Genomic DNA, 18,387 nt, shown 5'->3' with positions numbered 1-18,387 from the left:
AGTCAAGAAGTTTATTTAAAACACTACTAAGATGTTTAAGTTACATATTTAACGCACAATTTTGGTATGATACGCAATAGCGTAGCATGTATCTACGCGCTACGACATTGTAGTAGAGCTACGAAAAATCTCAATAAATATCATATCGTAATATTTCTATTACTTTTACCGTAATGGTTTTCAATATATGGTTTCTTAACGTTCTTCCTTGATAAATTTGATTTAGATTTTAGAGCTAAATAAGGTATTTAGAAAATTACAATTTAGAGTAATGCTTGCCCGTATAAAAAGACGTTTTTAAAATCCATATTTCATTCATTATTTTGTCATTGATATCCAAAGAATAATACACAATTATACCTACGAATAAAGAAATGTGCAATACTATGACACAGCTATTAATCTTATTTATATATATAACATTGGAAAAAAGCTTTTCAGTCTTAAAGTTCATACCAAATAACGGCACAAGTTCATAGATATTCACATATATCTCACCTCGATTATAACCCTAAGTGACAGCATATGAGTATCATTAGTCACTAAGACCGAGATGAGCACAGCCATAAGCTATAAGCATACCCAAGTTCGTATTAGAGTAATAAAAATTCTCATTACAACCTTCGGGCAAACATCGTTCGCTAATATTGAGAATTCCTCCTACACTTCAAGGAGAAAATATTTACTTTCTTCGATATGGGAAATTAATAATACATGGAAAAAAAAAGTTTGTGAATTTTGTCTTGAAATTACAGCTGAGTGAACAGAGCACGGCTATTTTATCTTATCTGACAATCTGAGCAAACAAGACCGAACCTTTACGTAAGTTTATATGCGTATGAATCGAGCAAATTATATTGGAGGACGTTGCGTCTATATAATAAGAAGGTGTCCTCTTAATACGAGTGTTCAAGTGCATTAGTTCAACAAACTCTCATAAAGACCTCATTTTAAATCACCAGTTTAAGGGTATTTGAAACGATAGAAAAAGGATACGCGTCAAACCTTCAAATCCTCCTTAATGCTTTCAGTGCACTAGACATAATAGCTGAGTAATTAATATGACGTTTATAGCCGAAAAAGGTACTAGACAATGTTTATTGCTAAGTAATAAGTCTTGAAGAGAAATAAATGTTGTGTTTAATTCTGTAAACTCACAGATTTTCAGATTGGAAAATACGACTAGCATATCTTTCTTCTTCTACAGCTGATAAACTAATATTTCTACATACAAAAATGATGAAAATAACCCATCATCGAAATAAGACTTGACGTAATTATTAAAAATATTGATAACGGTAGTTCCCTTGATATGTATTTAAATTTAATGAAGAAATAAAATACATATGTACATAGAATACAAGCTACACGTCCCGATTTCACTGACGTGCTTTCACTGACTAGAAGCATTTATAGAGATTTACACTTCGTTTTCGTGAATCAGTAATAGCTTTAGCAGTACTTGAACAGACAATTTTTAATCCCACTTTAATGACATAATTGGATTCATCTCAAAAATTCGCAACATATATACTATACAATCTATGGTTACGTCCTAAAACTAAAATAAAAAAGTTCCATATCAATCAAATAAGTAGTTAACTTTGTACAAGCCCACCTGGGAAGGTTACACTCTCATCAGATATTCGAACGCCAACAGCAGTACTCAGTGTTGTTGTGTTGCGGTTCGAAGGATGAGTGAGCCAGTGTAATTACAAGCACAAGGGACATAAGATCTTAGTTGCCAAGGTTGGTGGATGTAAGAAATGATTAATATTTCTTACCTACCATCAGATGATCCAGTTGCTCGTCCACCTACCTATACGATAAAATTAATTGTTTTTGTAAGACGGGAAAACACGAACGAACAAACAAAACTTCATATTGATATGATTAAGAGGATTTGCGTTTCCAAAACAAATTCAGTACTTATAAAAATAATGATTAAAATTAAACTATTGTTATGCGTATTGTAATTTAATCGAAGATTTAAAATTTGTTAAAACGATAAATGAATACAAATATTTAAACCAATCAGCTTTAATTTAATCTTCGAAAATCCGATCACCGTGTTTATTCGATCATCCAATAATCCAAAGGATTCGTTTTAAACTTCAATATGACTGTGACAAAGGGTTATTCGTTCGTTATGCAAACAATTAAATTATCCCAGAGTTGATCCGAGCGTCTTTGTTGACACATTAGAATTTCGTCATTAGATTGCAGATTTTAAAATATCATATTGTGTCTGTGTGATGTGTCTGTTTAATTCTTGCTGCGTTTAATCATTTTTGATTCATCATCAATGGTAACTAATCGCATATCCATCAGGTAAATGGTCACCATTTACCACATCGAACATTCTACATGGTACATAGATAACAGAAAACTTTACATAAAAGTACACAGTATATAAATCTATTTTATTATCTGTAATCATCCTGACCGAGTTTCGTTTCGAGACCTTTGACTAATTTTCCAATGTACTACAATTTTACTAAATAAAATGGGACGGCACTTATCTTTTACTAATAACGTGTCCACAAACACTAACCCGAAAATTGATAGGGAAATGGGAAGCGTGGGAGGACTATATACGTATATCTTTGACGTAGCGCAGTTAGTTAAAGTAGCTTAGTTTAGATAACTAGCGCTCGCCACATTAATATGTAAACTACCAATAGAAACTCAGCTTAGGTCTTAGTTGACGACTGCTCTGATACTTATCAACATATAGGTACGCGTACATGACATATTCTAAGATTAGTTTACACATACATTGTTTTTAAATTTTTATCAAATATGTATTTCTTAAATGGTTTAAGTTATGTATAAATAAATAAAATTAAATAAATCATATACATTGCTCTTATCTCAATGTAGCTAACAGCACTTGTATTATGGAAAATCAGTAACGACGGTACCACATACACCCAGACCCAAGACAACATAAAAAACTAATGAACTTTTTCTACATCGACTCGGCCGGGAATCAAACCGGGGACCTCGGATTGGCGTACCCATGAAAACCGGTGTATACACTACTCGACCACGGAGGTCGTCAAATAACAGTTATTATATCTAAAAGTTATGTTAAACATTTATAATATTGTCAAATGTATATTGAGGTTAGGTTTTAGGTTAACATATGCATATATTTCTTTCTTGTAAGATTAGGGTCGTATTTATATAATGATGTATTTAACTAAAATGGTCGTTGTGCAGGCATTTCTGTTGTACACTTTTATTAATATAAATATTTTTAATACTCGTAATTTAAATGACCTGTTTAAGTAATAGGTAGTATATTTATTTAGAGAAAACAAGTAAATAATCCAAATATGTATCCAATATGATATTTTAAAATCTGCAATCTAATGACGAAATTCTAATGTGTCAACAAAGACGCTCGGATCAACTCTGGGATAATTTAATGTTTGCATAACATACATAAGTAGTAGAACTTTTGCCTTGATAATTTTGAAATGTAATTTTTTATTTTTTATTTTGGATGTGATATTGTATCTACTGTTGTTTGTCCTAATGAAAATAAAATAAAATAACTAAATAGACGAAAACAAAATAAAAATAAATGAAGATTAATGTATCGTAGCGTTGTTCTGAAAGTAATGCAGTTTAAATCGTAAAAGAGATTACAACAATAGGAAACAGAAATGGGCCAAGGTTTGTTCGTGAGAATTACTGAAATGGTTCAAGCGAATTAGGAAAAATTACCTTTTAAGCGATTTCCACGAACTCGAACTCGCGTTTTCTCTTCATGTTCTTATATGTTACAATTTTTATATTTATTTGCTATAAATGTACCTCTATTGCCATTTGTAATTCTCTTAATTAATCGTTCTATTTGTTTAGGGTTTCGTGTATAACCAGCAGAAACCGCGGCTTCGACCACGTGGAATTTAGCTTACTCTAATAATAAAAACTTATATAAATTGTAGATTGTGGAGACTGCTGTAACGCCAAAACCAAACACAAGGTAGACATTTCTGACTTTCACCAGCATTAGCTAGCGTGGCTGTACTACTTTCTCAATACTGTGTCTCTAAATTTCGCGATATAATCAATTATTTTTAAATTTAAATACTAATAATGATTCTATTTTATTTTTAAAAACGAATAAAACCTCATACCAAATTAAATATATTAAAATAGTTTTATAGTAAAGGGACAAAACCGTTAAAATGGCTTTCTTTTTGTGGCATATGTAAGCGGACGGCCAAATGTACCACCTGATGGTAAATGTTCACCATTGCCCAGACATTGGCGCCAAATAAGATTAATCACACCTTACATCGACAATGCACCTCAATGAGTGGGAAGTATCATTTTATATATTTTGAACCAGTTACACTGACTGACTTGTTCCTTAAATATCTATTTAGATCCCAACCTAAGTAAATAATTTTACATTTATTCCTTTAAAAGTTAAAATTACTATTTTAAAGGAATAAATCTTAAATGAAATTAATTGAATAAATCTTAGCTATATTGCCGACGTTAAAAAAGAAACACAATATTCATACGTTAAGTAATTTATTAATGTCCAGCTCATTCATCAGGCCACACGATACCCTCAATCCAATCAACGAAACTGGAAACTCTGGTGTAGACGCCGGGCAGGTTGGGTCGAGCGCATCCGATCCCAAATGAAGTCACGCCGATCACGAAGTGCATTGAACCTTCCCTAGATACAGGAAGAGGTATTTTCATTTGAAGAGGTCCGCCCGAGTCACCCTGTGATAAAATTCATTGTATTGTATAATGTAACTATAAACTTGCTTATATCAGCAGGCTCAACATCGTAGGCTTTAGTTTATAAGTGAGCCCTCATTTCGGAGTCTTCCCAAAAAACTCAACCACTCGTTTGTTCTAAGAGCGTTAAAAATAAAAATAAATAATTTATAAAAAAACATTTAAAAGTAGTTATAAAATCCAATAATTTGTAAATTGTAGAGGATTGTAAAGAATTCTAGTCTATTCTATTATATTCAAATCAATTACATTATTTAATAATTGATTTGAATCTGTCGTTTGCATGATTAAATTCAAGTTATTTTATAGTGCTTGGCCTATTTTCTTTCTGCTTGTATATTTTTGATGGCAATTATTAACGTGTACTCTTACTATAGGAAAGTTTGTTGGTTGATTTATTATAAATAAATAAATTTATCATTTGTTAAAATCACTTGAAATCGCCTAAGAAATCTTCGTCGTTCTAGCTGTCTTGATATGGCAAACTGTCTCGTTAAGTTGTGAGTGTTAACAGAATCAGCACCGAATTCTAACAATTAATTTGCCTTTTATGTATGTATGTATATTATTATGTCACTGTGAAATTGTTACGACTGTTTGATTAAAATAAATCTAGATTGTAAACTTGTCGAAAAATGTGAACGGAACATTGAATTCACAATAAAAGGCATTAAATACCAACAGATTAAAATGTTTCAGTTTAGATTCGGCGAGTGTTACACATTCTGTATAATTTAACTCAAATTATCTCATTAGTAATTTTTTTCCGACATTTTTACCTTTGCCGTTTCATAAATTCAAATCATTTGTAAAAAATACATTGCTAAAGGAGACATATTATTCAATACAAGATTATATAGACGCTAGCTGCCTAGACCACATTTTACTACGCACGAAACGCTTAACCAAAACCATTGTCCTTGACGCCACCGTCACTGATCATAGTTCTATTTTGATAGCTATCAAACATGATAAAACTCGATATCAGACAGAAAAACCAGTGACAAAAGTAGATTACAAATCCTTGGACCTTGCAATTCAGCAGACTAATTTCTCTTCTATACTCGACATATTAGATCCAGGAACTGCTATTTATTCTTTAGTTCGCTTATTGAAAGTTGCCATTGATACCGCGAGAATTATCAAAGTACCTTCCAAGCAAAAGATACTCAGACCATGGATTACTCCTGGTTTGTTGAAGTGTCTGCGTAACAGAGATAATATGTACAAACAGCTTAAAAAATCACCACATAATATAATTCTTAAATTAACTTATTCACGGTATAGAAATTTTTGCACAAACATTTTAAAGAAAGCCAAAAAAATTTACGATACCCAGGAATTTAACAAGGCTGGAAACAATTCTAAGCGTATATGGAACGTATTCAAAAAAGTTATTGATAATAACCATTCCAAACAAAATTCTTCTCAATTCTTACTTACAACTTCAGATTCCCCGAAAGCGGCGTGCAACTCAGTAAACCAATTCTTCGTTAATGTTGCCAGTGAATTGGCATCTAAAATTAAATTATATTTTCCTGCAAACAAACAGCCTTCACCGACCACCTCAACTAAAAATCTCTCATCGTTCGTATTAACGAGTACAGATACAGATGAAATTCAATCAACTATTCGGTCCCTTAAATCTGCTGCGGCTGTGGGTTGGGTTGGCTATTCTTCTATCATTCTTAAGACGTAACTATTACGTAACTATTTTGTCCCATATATTTAATAAATGTTTTTTAACTGGATGTTTTCCGACTGTATTGAAAAAGGCTATAATACACCCCATTTTTAAAAGTGGAGATAAGACTTCTGTAAATAATTATCGACTGACAATCGCTGTTTTACCTGCTTTATTGAAGGTCCTCGAGCTGTTAACTAATAACAGACTGGTATTACCTTGAAAAGTACAAACTAATTTCGCCTCAGCAGTTTGGCTTTCGTAAGAAGAAAAGTACAGCAGACGCAGTTCATGGATTGACCAGTTTTATTCTAGACCATCTGAATAAGGGACACAGAGCTCTTACTATTTTTATCGATCTTGCAAAAGCTTTTGATACAGTCCCAATCTCCGTACTTATTCAAAAACTGGAAGCGATAGGTGTTCGAGATACTCTACTTCAATTCTTTCGTAGTTTTCTTACTGGTCGGACCCAATTAGTTAAAATAAATGATTATTACAGTGATGAACTATTTCATATGGTGTTCCACAAGGCAGTATAATAGGACCTACCTTATTTATTATTTTTATTAACGACTTATGCAATCTATCTCTCTATAATGGTAATATCATTTCTTATGCGGATGATACTGCCATTTATTTTTTTGCGAATTCCTGACTTTTTTTTTATGTCATAGGTGGCAAACGATCAGGAGGCTCACCTGATGGAAAGTGACTACCACCGCCCATGTACATCTGCAACGCCGGGTAATAACCTCCAGGTAATAGCCCAACAGGGTTTCCATTCTGTTAATTCTTGGCTTATTACCCATTTTCTAACACTAAATTCTTCCAAAACTACATTTATTAACTATTCTATCCGCCCAATCTCTCAACCAAAAACTTCTTTAACTTTGATTGCCCACTCTTGTTTTTTTAATCGTTATTGTCAATGCCCTTCCATATCTTCAACCGATAATATAAAATATCTTGGCCTGATATTAGACAATTTTTTAAACTTTAAAGCTCTAGTTGACCTTCTTACCAGTAGAGTACGAAAATTAATATATATATTCAAAAACCTTCGTGACATCGCCAATCACTTTATAATACGTAACATTCATTTTGCTTTATGTCAGTCTGTGATTTCTTATTGTATTTCATGTTGGGGTGGTATTCCGAAAACAACTTTGAAGCCCCTAGAAGGTGCACAAAGGGCAATCCTTAAGATCAGTACATTTAAACCACTACTCTATCCAACCTCACAGTTATACAGAGAATGTAGTGTACTCAATGTTAGACAATTGTTCATCTTGGATACGATTCTTCGTCAGCATTTGTCATGTGCCCTTTCCGAAATTTAAATTCATCAAACACTTTTTTATCTATTTAGGTCCTTATTTATACAATAAAATTAATACAGATATATATATATATATATATATATATATATTTATATATATATATAATATATATATATATATAATATATATATATATATATATATATATATATATATATATATATAATATATATATATATATTAACAAAATGCCATACATAGAATGTAAAAAAAATATAACACATTTTCTTCTGAATAAAAATTATGAAGAAACTGAAATATATTTTAGTACAACATTCTAGCTTGTATCTGATGATCTACAAATTACATTATTTCAGCACATCCTCACACACGTTCACATACACACATCATATCACATCACACACACAAACACACACATACTCATTCATGCTTTCAACCGTGGCGCTGTTTTGCATTCTCCCATGAAGTTATGTAAATAACCCATAAAGGATAATAAGTTTTACTCTTTTTAAAGTGCCAAACCACATGTAAATAGAGTACTTATCTAATTCATACTTATTTTGTAAACTCATATATATAAGCTTCTTTTGTAATATTTACTTTTGCACCAATAAATTATTATTATTATTATATAGATGATAAAAAAGCGTCGAGTTAACGCTCGTTGACTTCCAGGCAGGATATATTACATACATATATAATTGTACCTATTTAACTAACATGACTATATTTTTAGATGTTGAAAAAGAGTAATTACTGAGTTTCTTGCCGACTCTTCACGGTAGAATCTACATTCCGAACCGGTGGTAGCATTACTTAGTATAGTTTCTTAAATGACGATTCATAAGTGATTGTATAAGCCTACTTGTATAACGTATATTTTGATTTGATTTGATATAAGGTATTTGCCGATGTAAAAAAATATGCGCCGTTCATTCTACAATCTGCCTAGACATAATATAGGTTCTTACAATTATCCGACAACATTTGTTAATTTAAGAATAAATTTACCTATTTGTTCTTAAATAAACAAATCTCCTCAAACCTGTTGCAAATGCCTTTAGTTGGTATTTTTTATAACAATCGAAATTATAAGATTACTTCCTATGTTGACAAGGACTCTAAAGTTCACTTGTTGGTAGGGCTTTGTGCAAGCCCGTCTGGGTAGGTACCACCCACTCATCAGATATTTTACCGCCAAACAGCAGTACTCAGTATTGTTGTGTTCCGGTTTGAAGGATGAGTGAGCCTGTTTAACTACAGGCACAAGGGACGTAACATCTTAGTTTAAAAGACTTAGACCTTTGAGCATTGATCACAAATATTAACTCAGTTCAGAAAGATCTTGAAACGGAATAAGCTCTATTATATTCACCTGACACGCGTCCACTCCGCCCGCTAGTTTCCCAGCACATATCTGGTGCTCCTGAATACCACACCAATGTCTGCTGCACGACGGCCTCAGCAAAGTGTCACACTGCTCCGAATCTATGATGTCCACTACAGCTGCTTGTAATTCTGGAGGTATTCTTTGCGTAGCTGAAATGTTTTATTTACAAAAATTTACAAAAATTAATGTGTTTAAAATTTACCAATATTTCTGTTGAATTTAAACATAAACATATAAGAATAACTATATGATTCCAAAGACATTTTTAACTTTTCCATTCAGAATTCATAGTTACTTGCCGGTTCTTCTGGGTTGAATGTACATTCTGAACCGGTGGTGGCTTTTTTTAGAACTGTGAAGTTCTAAAAAGTGACGATTAAAAAGTACAAGCACTAAGATAAAAAAAAATACTTAAAAATCTACTTGAATAAAATATATTTTAATTTCGAATACGAAATAATTACCTGTTTCAACAACTCCCCATCCAGTTAACGTAGCTGATGTTCCAAGAGTGTCGGTAGTAAAATTATTCCAGAGGCAGGCTGGTTGCACGTTCATTGTGAATTCAACACGTTCAGCCAGTTCCATTAACGCTATATCATAATATTTTTTTGGTGCCGCATACTGCGGGTGGACTATGATTCGTAAAATCTTAGCATCTATTGGTTTATTGAAAAAGAAGGGCTGTAATAAAAAAACAAATATATAGCCGTTATATAGATAGTATATAATATAACAACATAATATAATCTCTTTTTTTAAATGTTATTCTATAATCCATATCAAAACTATCCTGTAAATAATGGTTAGATTAAACAAACAATTATATTATGATTGTTGTAGCCATACTTTCATTTGGGTAGTAGTAGACTGGATTTTAAATGTATTCTAATGAATAAAAAAATATATTTTCCTTTGGTTATAGATAACCGAGAGGCGTCGACGTCATCACATCAAATGAAACAATAATTATTACTCGTTGATATAAAATTATCAAAAAAAAAACAAATAGACGAATAATAAAAAAGATGAAATTTTCAAAGAAAATAATACACACGCAAATTAAAACAAAGTAAAACACAATTTGCAAAATCAGTTCAATAACCTGTAAAAACGGTTGTAGATTAAACAAATGAAAAAATACGCCCTGGGTCTAAGTTAATGAATTAATTTGATTGTTTTTTTGTGTTCGGTCTTAGAGCGCTATGTATGCGTTGAAGTCACAGGGACATTATAAATGGTGATTGGGCGTATAAAGCCTTTACCGCTAAATATTCAAATATGTCATTGACATGGAAATCAAACTTACGAGGTTCATTATATTTTTGTCGCCAAGTCTGACAATCTCAGGTATTGGACTCGCCAAACTCGGATCAGGTGGTGATTTTGTACAATGTGCAGCAGTTAGGGTGAACTTCGAGCTGATGAGAGTGCAGCCGCACTTGAATATCCACGTCCCATGTACGACCCTCCAACCGACTGCTCCCTTAAAAATGATTATATTTAATGCAATTATTTTCAAACTTGTTACTTTGAGCTTATGCAAAATGTTTAACAATAGAACATCTGTCTTTCTGTGTCATTAATATGATACTAAATTTGAAATTTTTGAAGAATAAAACGTCGGCCATACTTACCATATGTGGGAATTCCCCCGGTGATGTAGCTCTACCGCCGATTGCAAAGTGCGGTTTGTTTTCGAGTTTACTTAACCATAGCTGAAAACCTTCACCAAAAATAAAATTTAACACACTGCATTTATCAATTTAAAAATAATTTACTGGAATTTATTTAAAATGAGCTGCAAGATTTGACACGCTCATACTAACATCCAGAAAATAAAACTACTTACATTTGTGGTGCTTTTTACTTTTGTTTTCTCTGTTGGTTCGTTCCCATATATATTCAAAACATTCTGGAAAGAAAATATTTGTATTAATAACTCAGTAGTTACTCTTTTTCAACATCTAAAAATACAGTCATGTTAGTTAAATACAATTATATATGTATGTTATGTCTCCTGCCAGGATGTCAACAAGCATTAACTCCACGCTTTTTTATCATCAATATAATCTTGTATCGAATAATATTATGCCTTCTTTACCAATGTATTTTTTACAAATGTCTTGAATCTATGAAACGGCAAAGTTGACATAATACTGTGAAAATAACCAAAATATACTTGACGAGCGGTATCGATATCAGTTAGTTGTCTAACTTTTCTAACCGCGTATGTTGCGGAGCTGAGTCTTCCTATCAGGGACGATAAATAAGGACTCCACTGAAGTTTGGAATCCAATGCTATTCCCAAAAAAACCGCAGTATCGGCTACATCAAGACGGCCACCATTTAAAGATATATTATAATTTTGCTTTCTAACATTAGGTAGGGTAAAAACTACAGATGTTTTTTTTTGAGTATTCAAAATTAAATTATTTACTGTAAATTACCGAGAAAGCAAGGTATTAGTGTAATTCAAATGAAGCTATTTAATCGGATCATACGACACCCAAGGTACCGTGGGATGGGATGATTTTATTCAACTCTATGCTCGAACATTTGATGTTCATGCATGAACAAAAAATATTTATTTAGCAGGGTTTTGTGCAATCATTTGAACTACTGTAATCCTGTTTAAAGACTTAATCAGCTGGGTCAATTAATACCGTGCATATTATTAATTTAATTAAATAAATAAATAAAAATCTATCAATATCTTAGCACCCAAGATTGGTGGAATATTGGCGATGTAAGGAATGATTAATATTTATAACTGCACAAAAGTCGAAGAGTTTTGGTGATCACTTATAATCTGGTGGCCCATATGTTCGTCCGCCAACCTATACCATAAAAAAACCCATTCTAATGTCTTTGATAAGATCTATCATATAATTTGAGAGAATTATAGAACGTATCTGTCTGTCTATCCCAGATACCCTTACGGTAAATAATACGTAACCATAACAATACAAAGCGACATACGAGGCTAAAGATTTACTAATAATACAGGCAGTTATTTTAATTTTATTTTAACATTAGTATTACGGTATAATTAAAAATATTTTATTAATTAAAGTAGGACATTACTAGCTTCACTTATGCTGCGTCCTGGTTTCTTGAAATCCGGTTTATGTGGTCGATAAAGGCAAGGATCATCTGTCGTAGTGGCAGGAGTCGAGGTCACAAATGGAGGTAACAAATCGAGATTATAATTTGCCTAAAAATAGAGATAAGTCTGTTTAAATAATAGTAATCCTGAGTTCTTTTTTGAACAAATTGTACTATTAATAATTTAAAAAAAAAATAAGGCCGTTTTCTCATTATGTTGCGATGTAAAACGCATTAGAACTCGTCCTAAAATTTATGAATCAATAGTGTAAAGTATACTTACGACAGCTTCATTGTATTTTCTACTAATCCAAAGCCAACGTTCTTGCTGAAATAAGAGATTACGAAAATAATTACTGTGCCTGTATACATATGTATACACCATTTATCGTACTGTTATAGCTAAATGAAATTATTTGATTTCGAGTAATCGGTCAGAAGGATATATCATGAAATTGTGCCCTACAACATCAAAGCGATCTTCCGATATTCTAGTCGCCTCTGAATTTATTTACTTGAATATAATTTCTTCATCTACATACCCTTTTGTTTCGCGTCGATGTTAAAGGCATGCTGCCACCAGATCCTGTGAAGTAGGTAAAGAAAAATTATAAAAGTATAGACATATAACCATAACAAACTTTTTTATATTTGGTAGTAGAATATAATAATATTTACTTTTTTTTGCCTATTAAGTGACGTCGTCGCCCAAATGTAGTAATTTTATTATAAATAGAAATATTCACTTTTTAGTTTTGTGTTTGAAAAAAAATAATTAATGAACAGATGCTTTCAATTTCACATTTAATCTATACTTCCATACTAATATTATAAATGCGAAAGTAGCTGTCTGTCTGTCTGTGTGTCTCGCTTTCACGCCAAAACTACTGGACCGATTTAAATGAAATTTGGTACACAAATAGTCTAGAGCCTGAGAAAGGACATAGGCTACTTTTTATTTGGGAAAAAAGTACTATAAAGGGTTGAAAAGGGGGATGAAAAGTTGTAAGTTGTTGAAAGTATTGTCATTTTTAGAACTAGAAGCATAAAGCTTATATTTTAGGCTGTGCCCTGTGGAAATTCTACTCCTAAAGGGGTGAATGTTGTTTAGAATTCCGTCATTTTTTAAGATAGAAACATGAAAATTTATTTTTGGGATACTGTTAAAAATGTGGACAACATCACAAACATTACTCTGATCCCAATGTAAGTAGCTAAAGCACTTGTGTTATGGAAAATCAGAAGTAACGACGGTACCACAAAGACCCAAGACAACATAGAAAACTAATGAACTTTTTCTACATCTACTCGGCCGGGAATCGAACCCGGGACCTCGGAGTGTACACACAACTCGAACACGGAGGTCGTCATTATAAGATACCACATTAAGGTCCGTGCCCCAGGAAGAATGTATTAACTTTGCAATGGAATGTAGGAGTTAGTGGTTTACCTTTCACGATTGTCACCGGGTTTATCAAAATGTTCTATATTATTGTGAATTCTATATTTTTCTAAACATATTTTGAAGCAACTGTATACCGACTTTATTAAAACACATCCCGAAGTTACATGATATTAAAGGGCTACCTATGTACTTAACTTTAATCATCTACTTTTATTTTTTTTATTGTTCTCTTTTAAATTTATTAAGTGCCACTATGTAACATTTCTTTATGTTTAAATTAAGTTTAATAAATATTTAATGTGCTTGACACGGTCTCTTATAATTGGAGGAGCACATACAGTTTAAATAATTATTGCACAATGTGCAATTAATGTACTCGTGAGTTTGTATGCTTTGTAAGAGATCCTTTGTAATTAAATAAATAAATCTACTGAGCTTTCCGAACCGGCTACATAAATGCAACTATGAACTGACGCAACAGAATCATCTAAGTACTCAGCCGGAGGATTTGTCAAATGAATCTCACACAAGGGTTCGACTGCACTTATTCTTGAATTACCTGGAACTTTCCCAGTAGACCTTCATACACCGTTCTCGCCACGAACTACGACAACCAATAAATCGACAACGCACTCTTTAATTATTTATTAAATCGTGTATTCATCCATAAATCTTATGTTGTTTGTTATTTATGTAGGTATGTTTACATATATCGAGATTTACACCCGCAACGAGTTTATAAGTTATGTAAAAATATAAAAAGCAATAACTCAATTCGAATATAACCAATTCTTATGTCATTTCTTATATAGAAAGAAAAAAATAATTATATCAATTTGGAATTACAAATGCAAATCATAATCAATTTAAATATCACGTTACATTAACAGCCTGTAAATTTCCCACTGCTGGGCTAAGGCGTCCTCTCCCTTCGACGAGAAGGCTTGGAGCATATTCCACCACGCTGCTCCAATACGAGTAGGTGGAATACACGTGTAATAATAATAATTATTATAATTAATAATAAGACAGAATATCGTTGAAATTTGACACATGCTGGTTTCGTCACAATGTTTTTCTTCACCGCCGAGCACGAGATGAATTATAAACACAAATTAAGCACATGAATATTCAGTGGTGCTTGCCTGGGAGATACGTATCCGATCCCCGGGTTAGTACAATGGAAACTCTTGACGCCTTGGTAGAACGCATTAATTTGACATTAAAACAGGATTGGGACGACGATAACCAAGTCAAATTTAATCCCACCAAGACTCAAGCGTCTTTGTTCATCACCTATTCCCCCTGATTTCGACTTTCTGAAATGTATCTGTACCTATCACCGACAGTATTGAGCTTATAGAAGTTACTTTAACATACAAACTCAACTTTGACAATGCATTGAATCCGAAGCTAAAACTGCTGGCAAAAAACTTGGCATCCTCAATCAGTTAACAGTCTAACAGTACTTCACACCGAAACAGTTCTGACCTTATATCAAGCCCAAGTTAGATCGTGCATGGAGTACTGCAGCCATTTATGAGACGGATTAGATTCAGAGGATCGTCGTCCAAGAAGGCTCATTGACACCCAGATCAATGATCAATACAAAACTCCTGAGCTTGGAACACTCGCACCCGTACGTAGTTGACGTACTCAAAACACGTACGAAACGATTTGCTTCCTCGTATACCGTAATTCCCTTACTATTCCCCACCACCTACAATATGTGTACCTTCAAGTCTAGCTTGAATAGGCATCTTCTAGGCAAGCGCGCTATACTTTAGGCTGAACCATCACTTTTCATCGGGTGTGGTAACAGTCAAGCGCCAGCTTATAAATCAAAGCTTATATATATAAATTAAACATATGTTTATATAACAATCGTTTCCCTACCGGTTTTTCTCAGTGGAATCGATGGAATTTCGAGAATGTAACTAAACTAAGTAACTTTAAAATTCAATTCAATATTATATAATAATAATTTTAATGTGCTAGAAAACAAGGATATTTATATGACCTCAAGACTTCCAGTACGATAAGTGGAATTAAACTTGTTGAACAAAATAAACAAGTATTATTAATTAAATATATAATCAACATACCGATAACCTCTTCACATAATATAGTCTTTATTGGAAATAAATATCTGTGTGATATTAGTCTTAATTTCAATGATTATAAAATTTAGTTATTAAAATTTGATTTTATATATTTTTTACTGATTTTTTTTTTTTACTTAATTCATATCAATATAATTTAATAGTGACATTACAAACAATAGTCCTAAAAATGCGTAATCCATTATCCCGATCCTACGCTCAAAAGTAGTAGTACAGATCCTTGATGCAAAAATAATTACTATCAAAAATAATATGTCTCATCATAATGAAAAATTCGCTAATCACGAAAAATTCGCTTGATCAAATCAAGTGCAAAAATGGACCATGGATCCTGCACTATAGGTTAGTTTGTTTTATAATTTTGAAGGTAAGTGGTGTTTACACCTTTCAAGACGCATCACTTTGAATGTTACCGACATCAGTTTTCAATTTTTATTGTTTAGTGATAAGTTGATGATGAAAATATTTTAATAAATAAATAACATTGAATACTATATATATATATATATATATATATATATATATATATATAATATGTATGTGTAATATGGTTCTTTTCAAATCACAAATTACGATATTTAATATAACGATTTTTTTTATAAAATAGGTAGGCGATCGAGCAGTACCAAATATTTATATTTGGCGATAGAATATGTGAAGAGGGGATAGTACCCACCCTGGTGGGCTTGGACAAAATACAAATTGGATAAAAAAATACAGCCCTCAACTGACTGAAGGCAAAAGCCTCATTTACAATGTAATCTAGCCACTAATTGAGAATATTACAACTCAGTTGAGCTATAAATAATTATAAATTATAAAAAACCCTCAGTTTCATTCGCCGATCACGGGCTCTTAGTTACATCCCATACGTTCATTAACGATGTAAGGACTACGTGATATTGCTATCCTTATATGGCTTTGTCTATGGTTGGCGATTGAGGTGATCAATCTTCCTAATTTAAATTTTAAAATAAAACTCCAATTTGTTTGTGCCGGTATTTGTTTCCATAACTTCCACTCCACATATACATGCATATGGCCGAGAAAATGTTACAATTATTAGAAATGAAAAACTTACTCCATTGTACTCAACATTAGTATATATCAGTACGTACGGAAGGTACCAATAAGTTGTATAATAATTATTATTGTTATACATAATGAATTCAAAAACCTACCTATTAAGAAACAAATAGTAATTATCCACAGTTTCATTTTAACAATATTTAAATTATTAATAAAAAATATCACATTCGACACATTACATAAACACAGTATTTATTGACTTCTTCAAGATAAACTAAAGCTTTTTTAGCTATCTTCGTACAACGGAACGCGGCTATGTTACGAGTGATACTAACAAAACAAATGCCAGAGTTTTGTATTTATTTCGCTTCACAGGCTGCAATTTCACATAGGACGTTTTTTAAACGAACGTTTCTGTAATAATAAAAAAAACATAGTATAAACGGCTTAGATCTTTTTTGAATTCAAATAAAGTAGAAGCCTACGAAATGTACACATTAATTTCAACTTTATTTAAATTCAATATCCTATTTGAAATTAAAATTCTATTTTAACTTTAAAATGTTCCACACCGACAAAAGTCATTTCCTATAAAATAACTTTTGAATCGTCGGCCCACGTTGGGCCACGTCTTTCAAGGAGGACGACGAGTTCCAACTCCAGCGAAGATCAGGTGATGTTTAGTAAAAAGAAAAATTGTAAACCGCCACACCTAACTAGGAGAAAGGAGGAGGACTTCAAACGGGGAGGAGGCCTTAGACCAGTGGAAAATTTACAGAAATTATTTTAGTAACGACAGATCTTGTCTGATGTATTTTTTTACTTAGTTAAAAATCTTTTGTCTTTTGTTTAATGTTTGGCAAAAATATTTGGATGATCTATTCACCAACAATATTTTTTCCGTTGATCTTCTATAATCTCGATTCAGCAGTATTGCTGCTAAATTTAAGCATTTAAACGCCCCGTGCTAAAGTGCTCATGATATATTTTGCTCTATCTTATATATAACGAGGGAAAGTCCCTTCTTAGTGGAAACTATAAGTAATTAAAGCAATTAATTTAACTAATAACATTATGGATTAATTATCGGAACGATTTATGCCTAGAACTATAGAGATAACATTTGTATAACTCTAATTACATACATAGATCATTTTACACGGCTTATAGATTCTAATTTTGAATTCAAACCACATTATATCAAACAACCAATCCGACCACCCGTTTCGCAGGTTTTATAAACACAAATTAAACACATGAAAATTTACTGGTGCTTGTCCGGGTGTGAACTCGCAATCATCAATTAAGTAGAGGTTTTCTTTTAACTAGGTTACTCCGGTTTTTATTTGATATTACAAGATAATTTTCCATTATTTATTTATTATGTAATGTAATATGTAACATATTAACATGTTGTTCTGGTATTTTAAGTGATTAAATTTAAATTGCTTAAGGAGTGAATGGTGAACCAGAGATGGGGCCCATTGATGCAGCATTTTATTCTTTAGCTACAAGTCATTTACACTAATTCGTCTCTGCTTCTAAATTAAATTTTCCTAGGTGGTAGGGTTT

The 18,387-nt window shown here is 32.2% G+C and overlaps 1 protein-coding gene across 1 annotated transcript; it reads right to left on the bottom strand.

Annotated features, from left to right (window-relative positions):
- Positions 1-4,537: 4,537 nt before the first annotated feature.
- Positions 4,538-17,134, bottom strand: LOC135193600 (serine protease snake-like). Its single transcript, XM_064216717.1, has 10 exons — positions 16,968-17,134; positions 12,801-12,844; positions 12,542-12,586; positions 12,238-12,367; positions 11,003-11,065; positions 10,788-10,876; positions 10,460-10,636; positions 9,615-9,834; positions 9,136-9,299; positions 4,538-4,755 (listed from the first exon to the last, which is right to left on the bottom strand). The coding sequence occupies exons 1-10, from the start codon at positions 17,002-17,004 to the stop codon at positions 4,570-4,572; spliced, it is 1,155 nt and encodes a 384-aa protein (XP_064072787.1). The 5' UTR covers positions 17,005-17,134; the 3' UTR covers positions 4,538-4,569.
- Between the last annotated feature and the right edge of the window lie 1,253 nt (positions 17,135-18,387).

This window comes from Vanessa tameamea, chromosome 13 (genome assembly GCF_037043105.1).
Source record: "Vanessa tameamea isolate UH-Manoa-2023 chromosome 13, ilVanTame1 primary haplotype, whole genome shotgun sequence".
NCBI lineage: Eukaryota > Metazoa > Arthropoda > Insecta > Lepidoptera > Nymphalidae > Vanessa > Vanessa tameamea.
This window is presented reverse-complemented; position numbering and strand designations above follow the sequence as displayed.

What these genes read in the sequence shown, in the direction of transcription:
- LOC135193600 (XM_064216717.1), bottom strand. Translation starts at nt 17,004, where the DNA reads ATGAAACTGTGGATAATTACTATTTGTTTCTTAATAG. An exon ending in ACAAAAATATAATGAACCTC is followed by an intron (nt 9,835 to 10,459) that starts GTAAGTTTGATT and finishes TTTTTATTACAG; the next exon opens with CCCTTCTTTTTCAATAAACC. An exon ending in GCGGAGTGGACGCGTGTCAG is followed by an intron (nt 4,756 to 9,135) that starts GTGAATATAATA and finishes ATTTTATCACAG; the next exon opens with GGTGACTCGGGCGGACCTCT.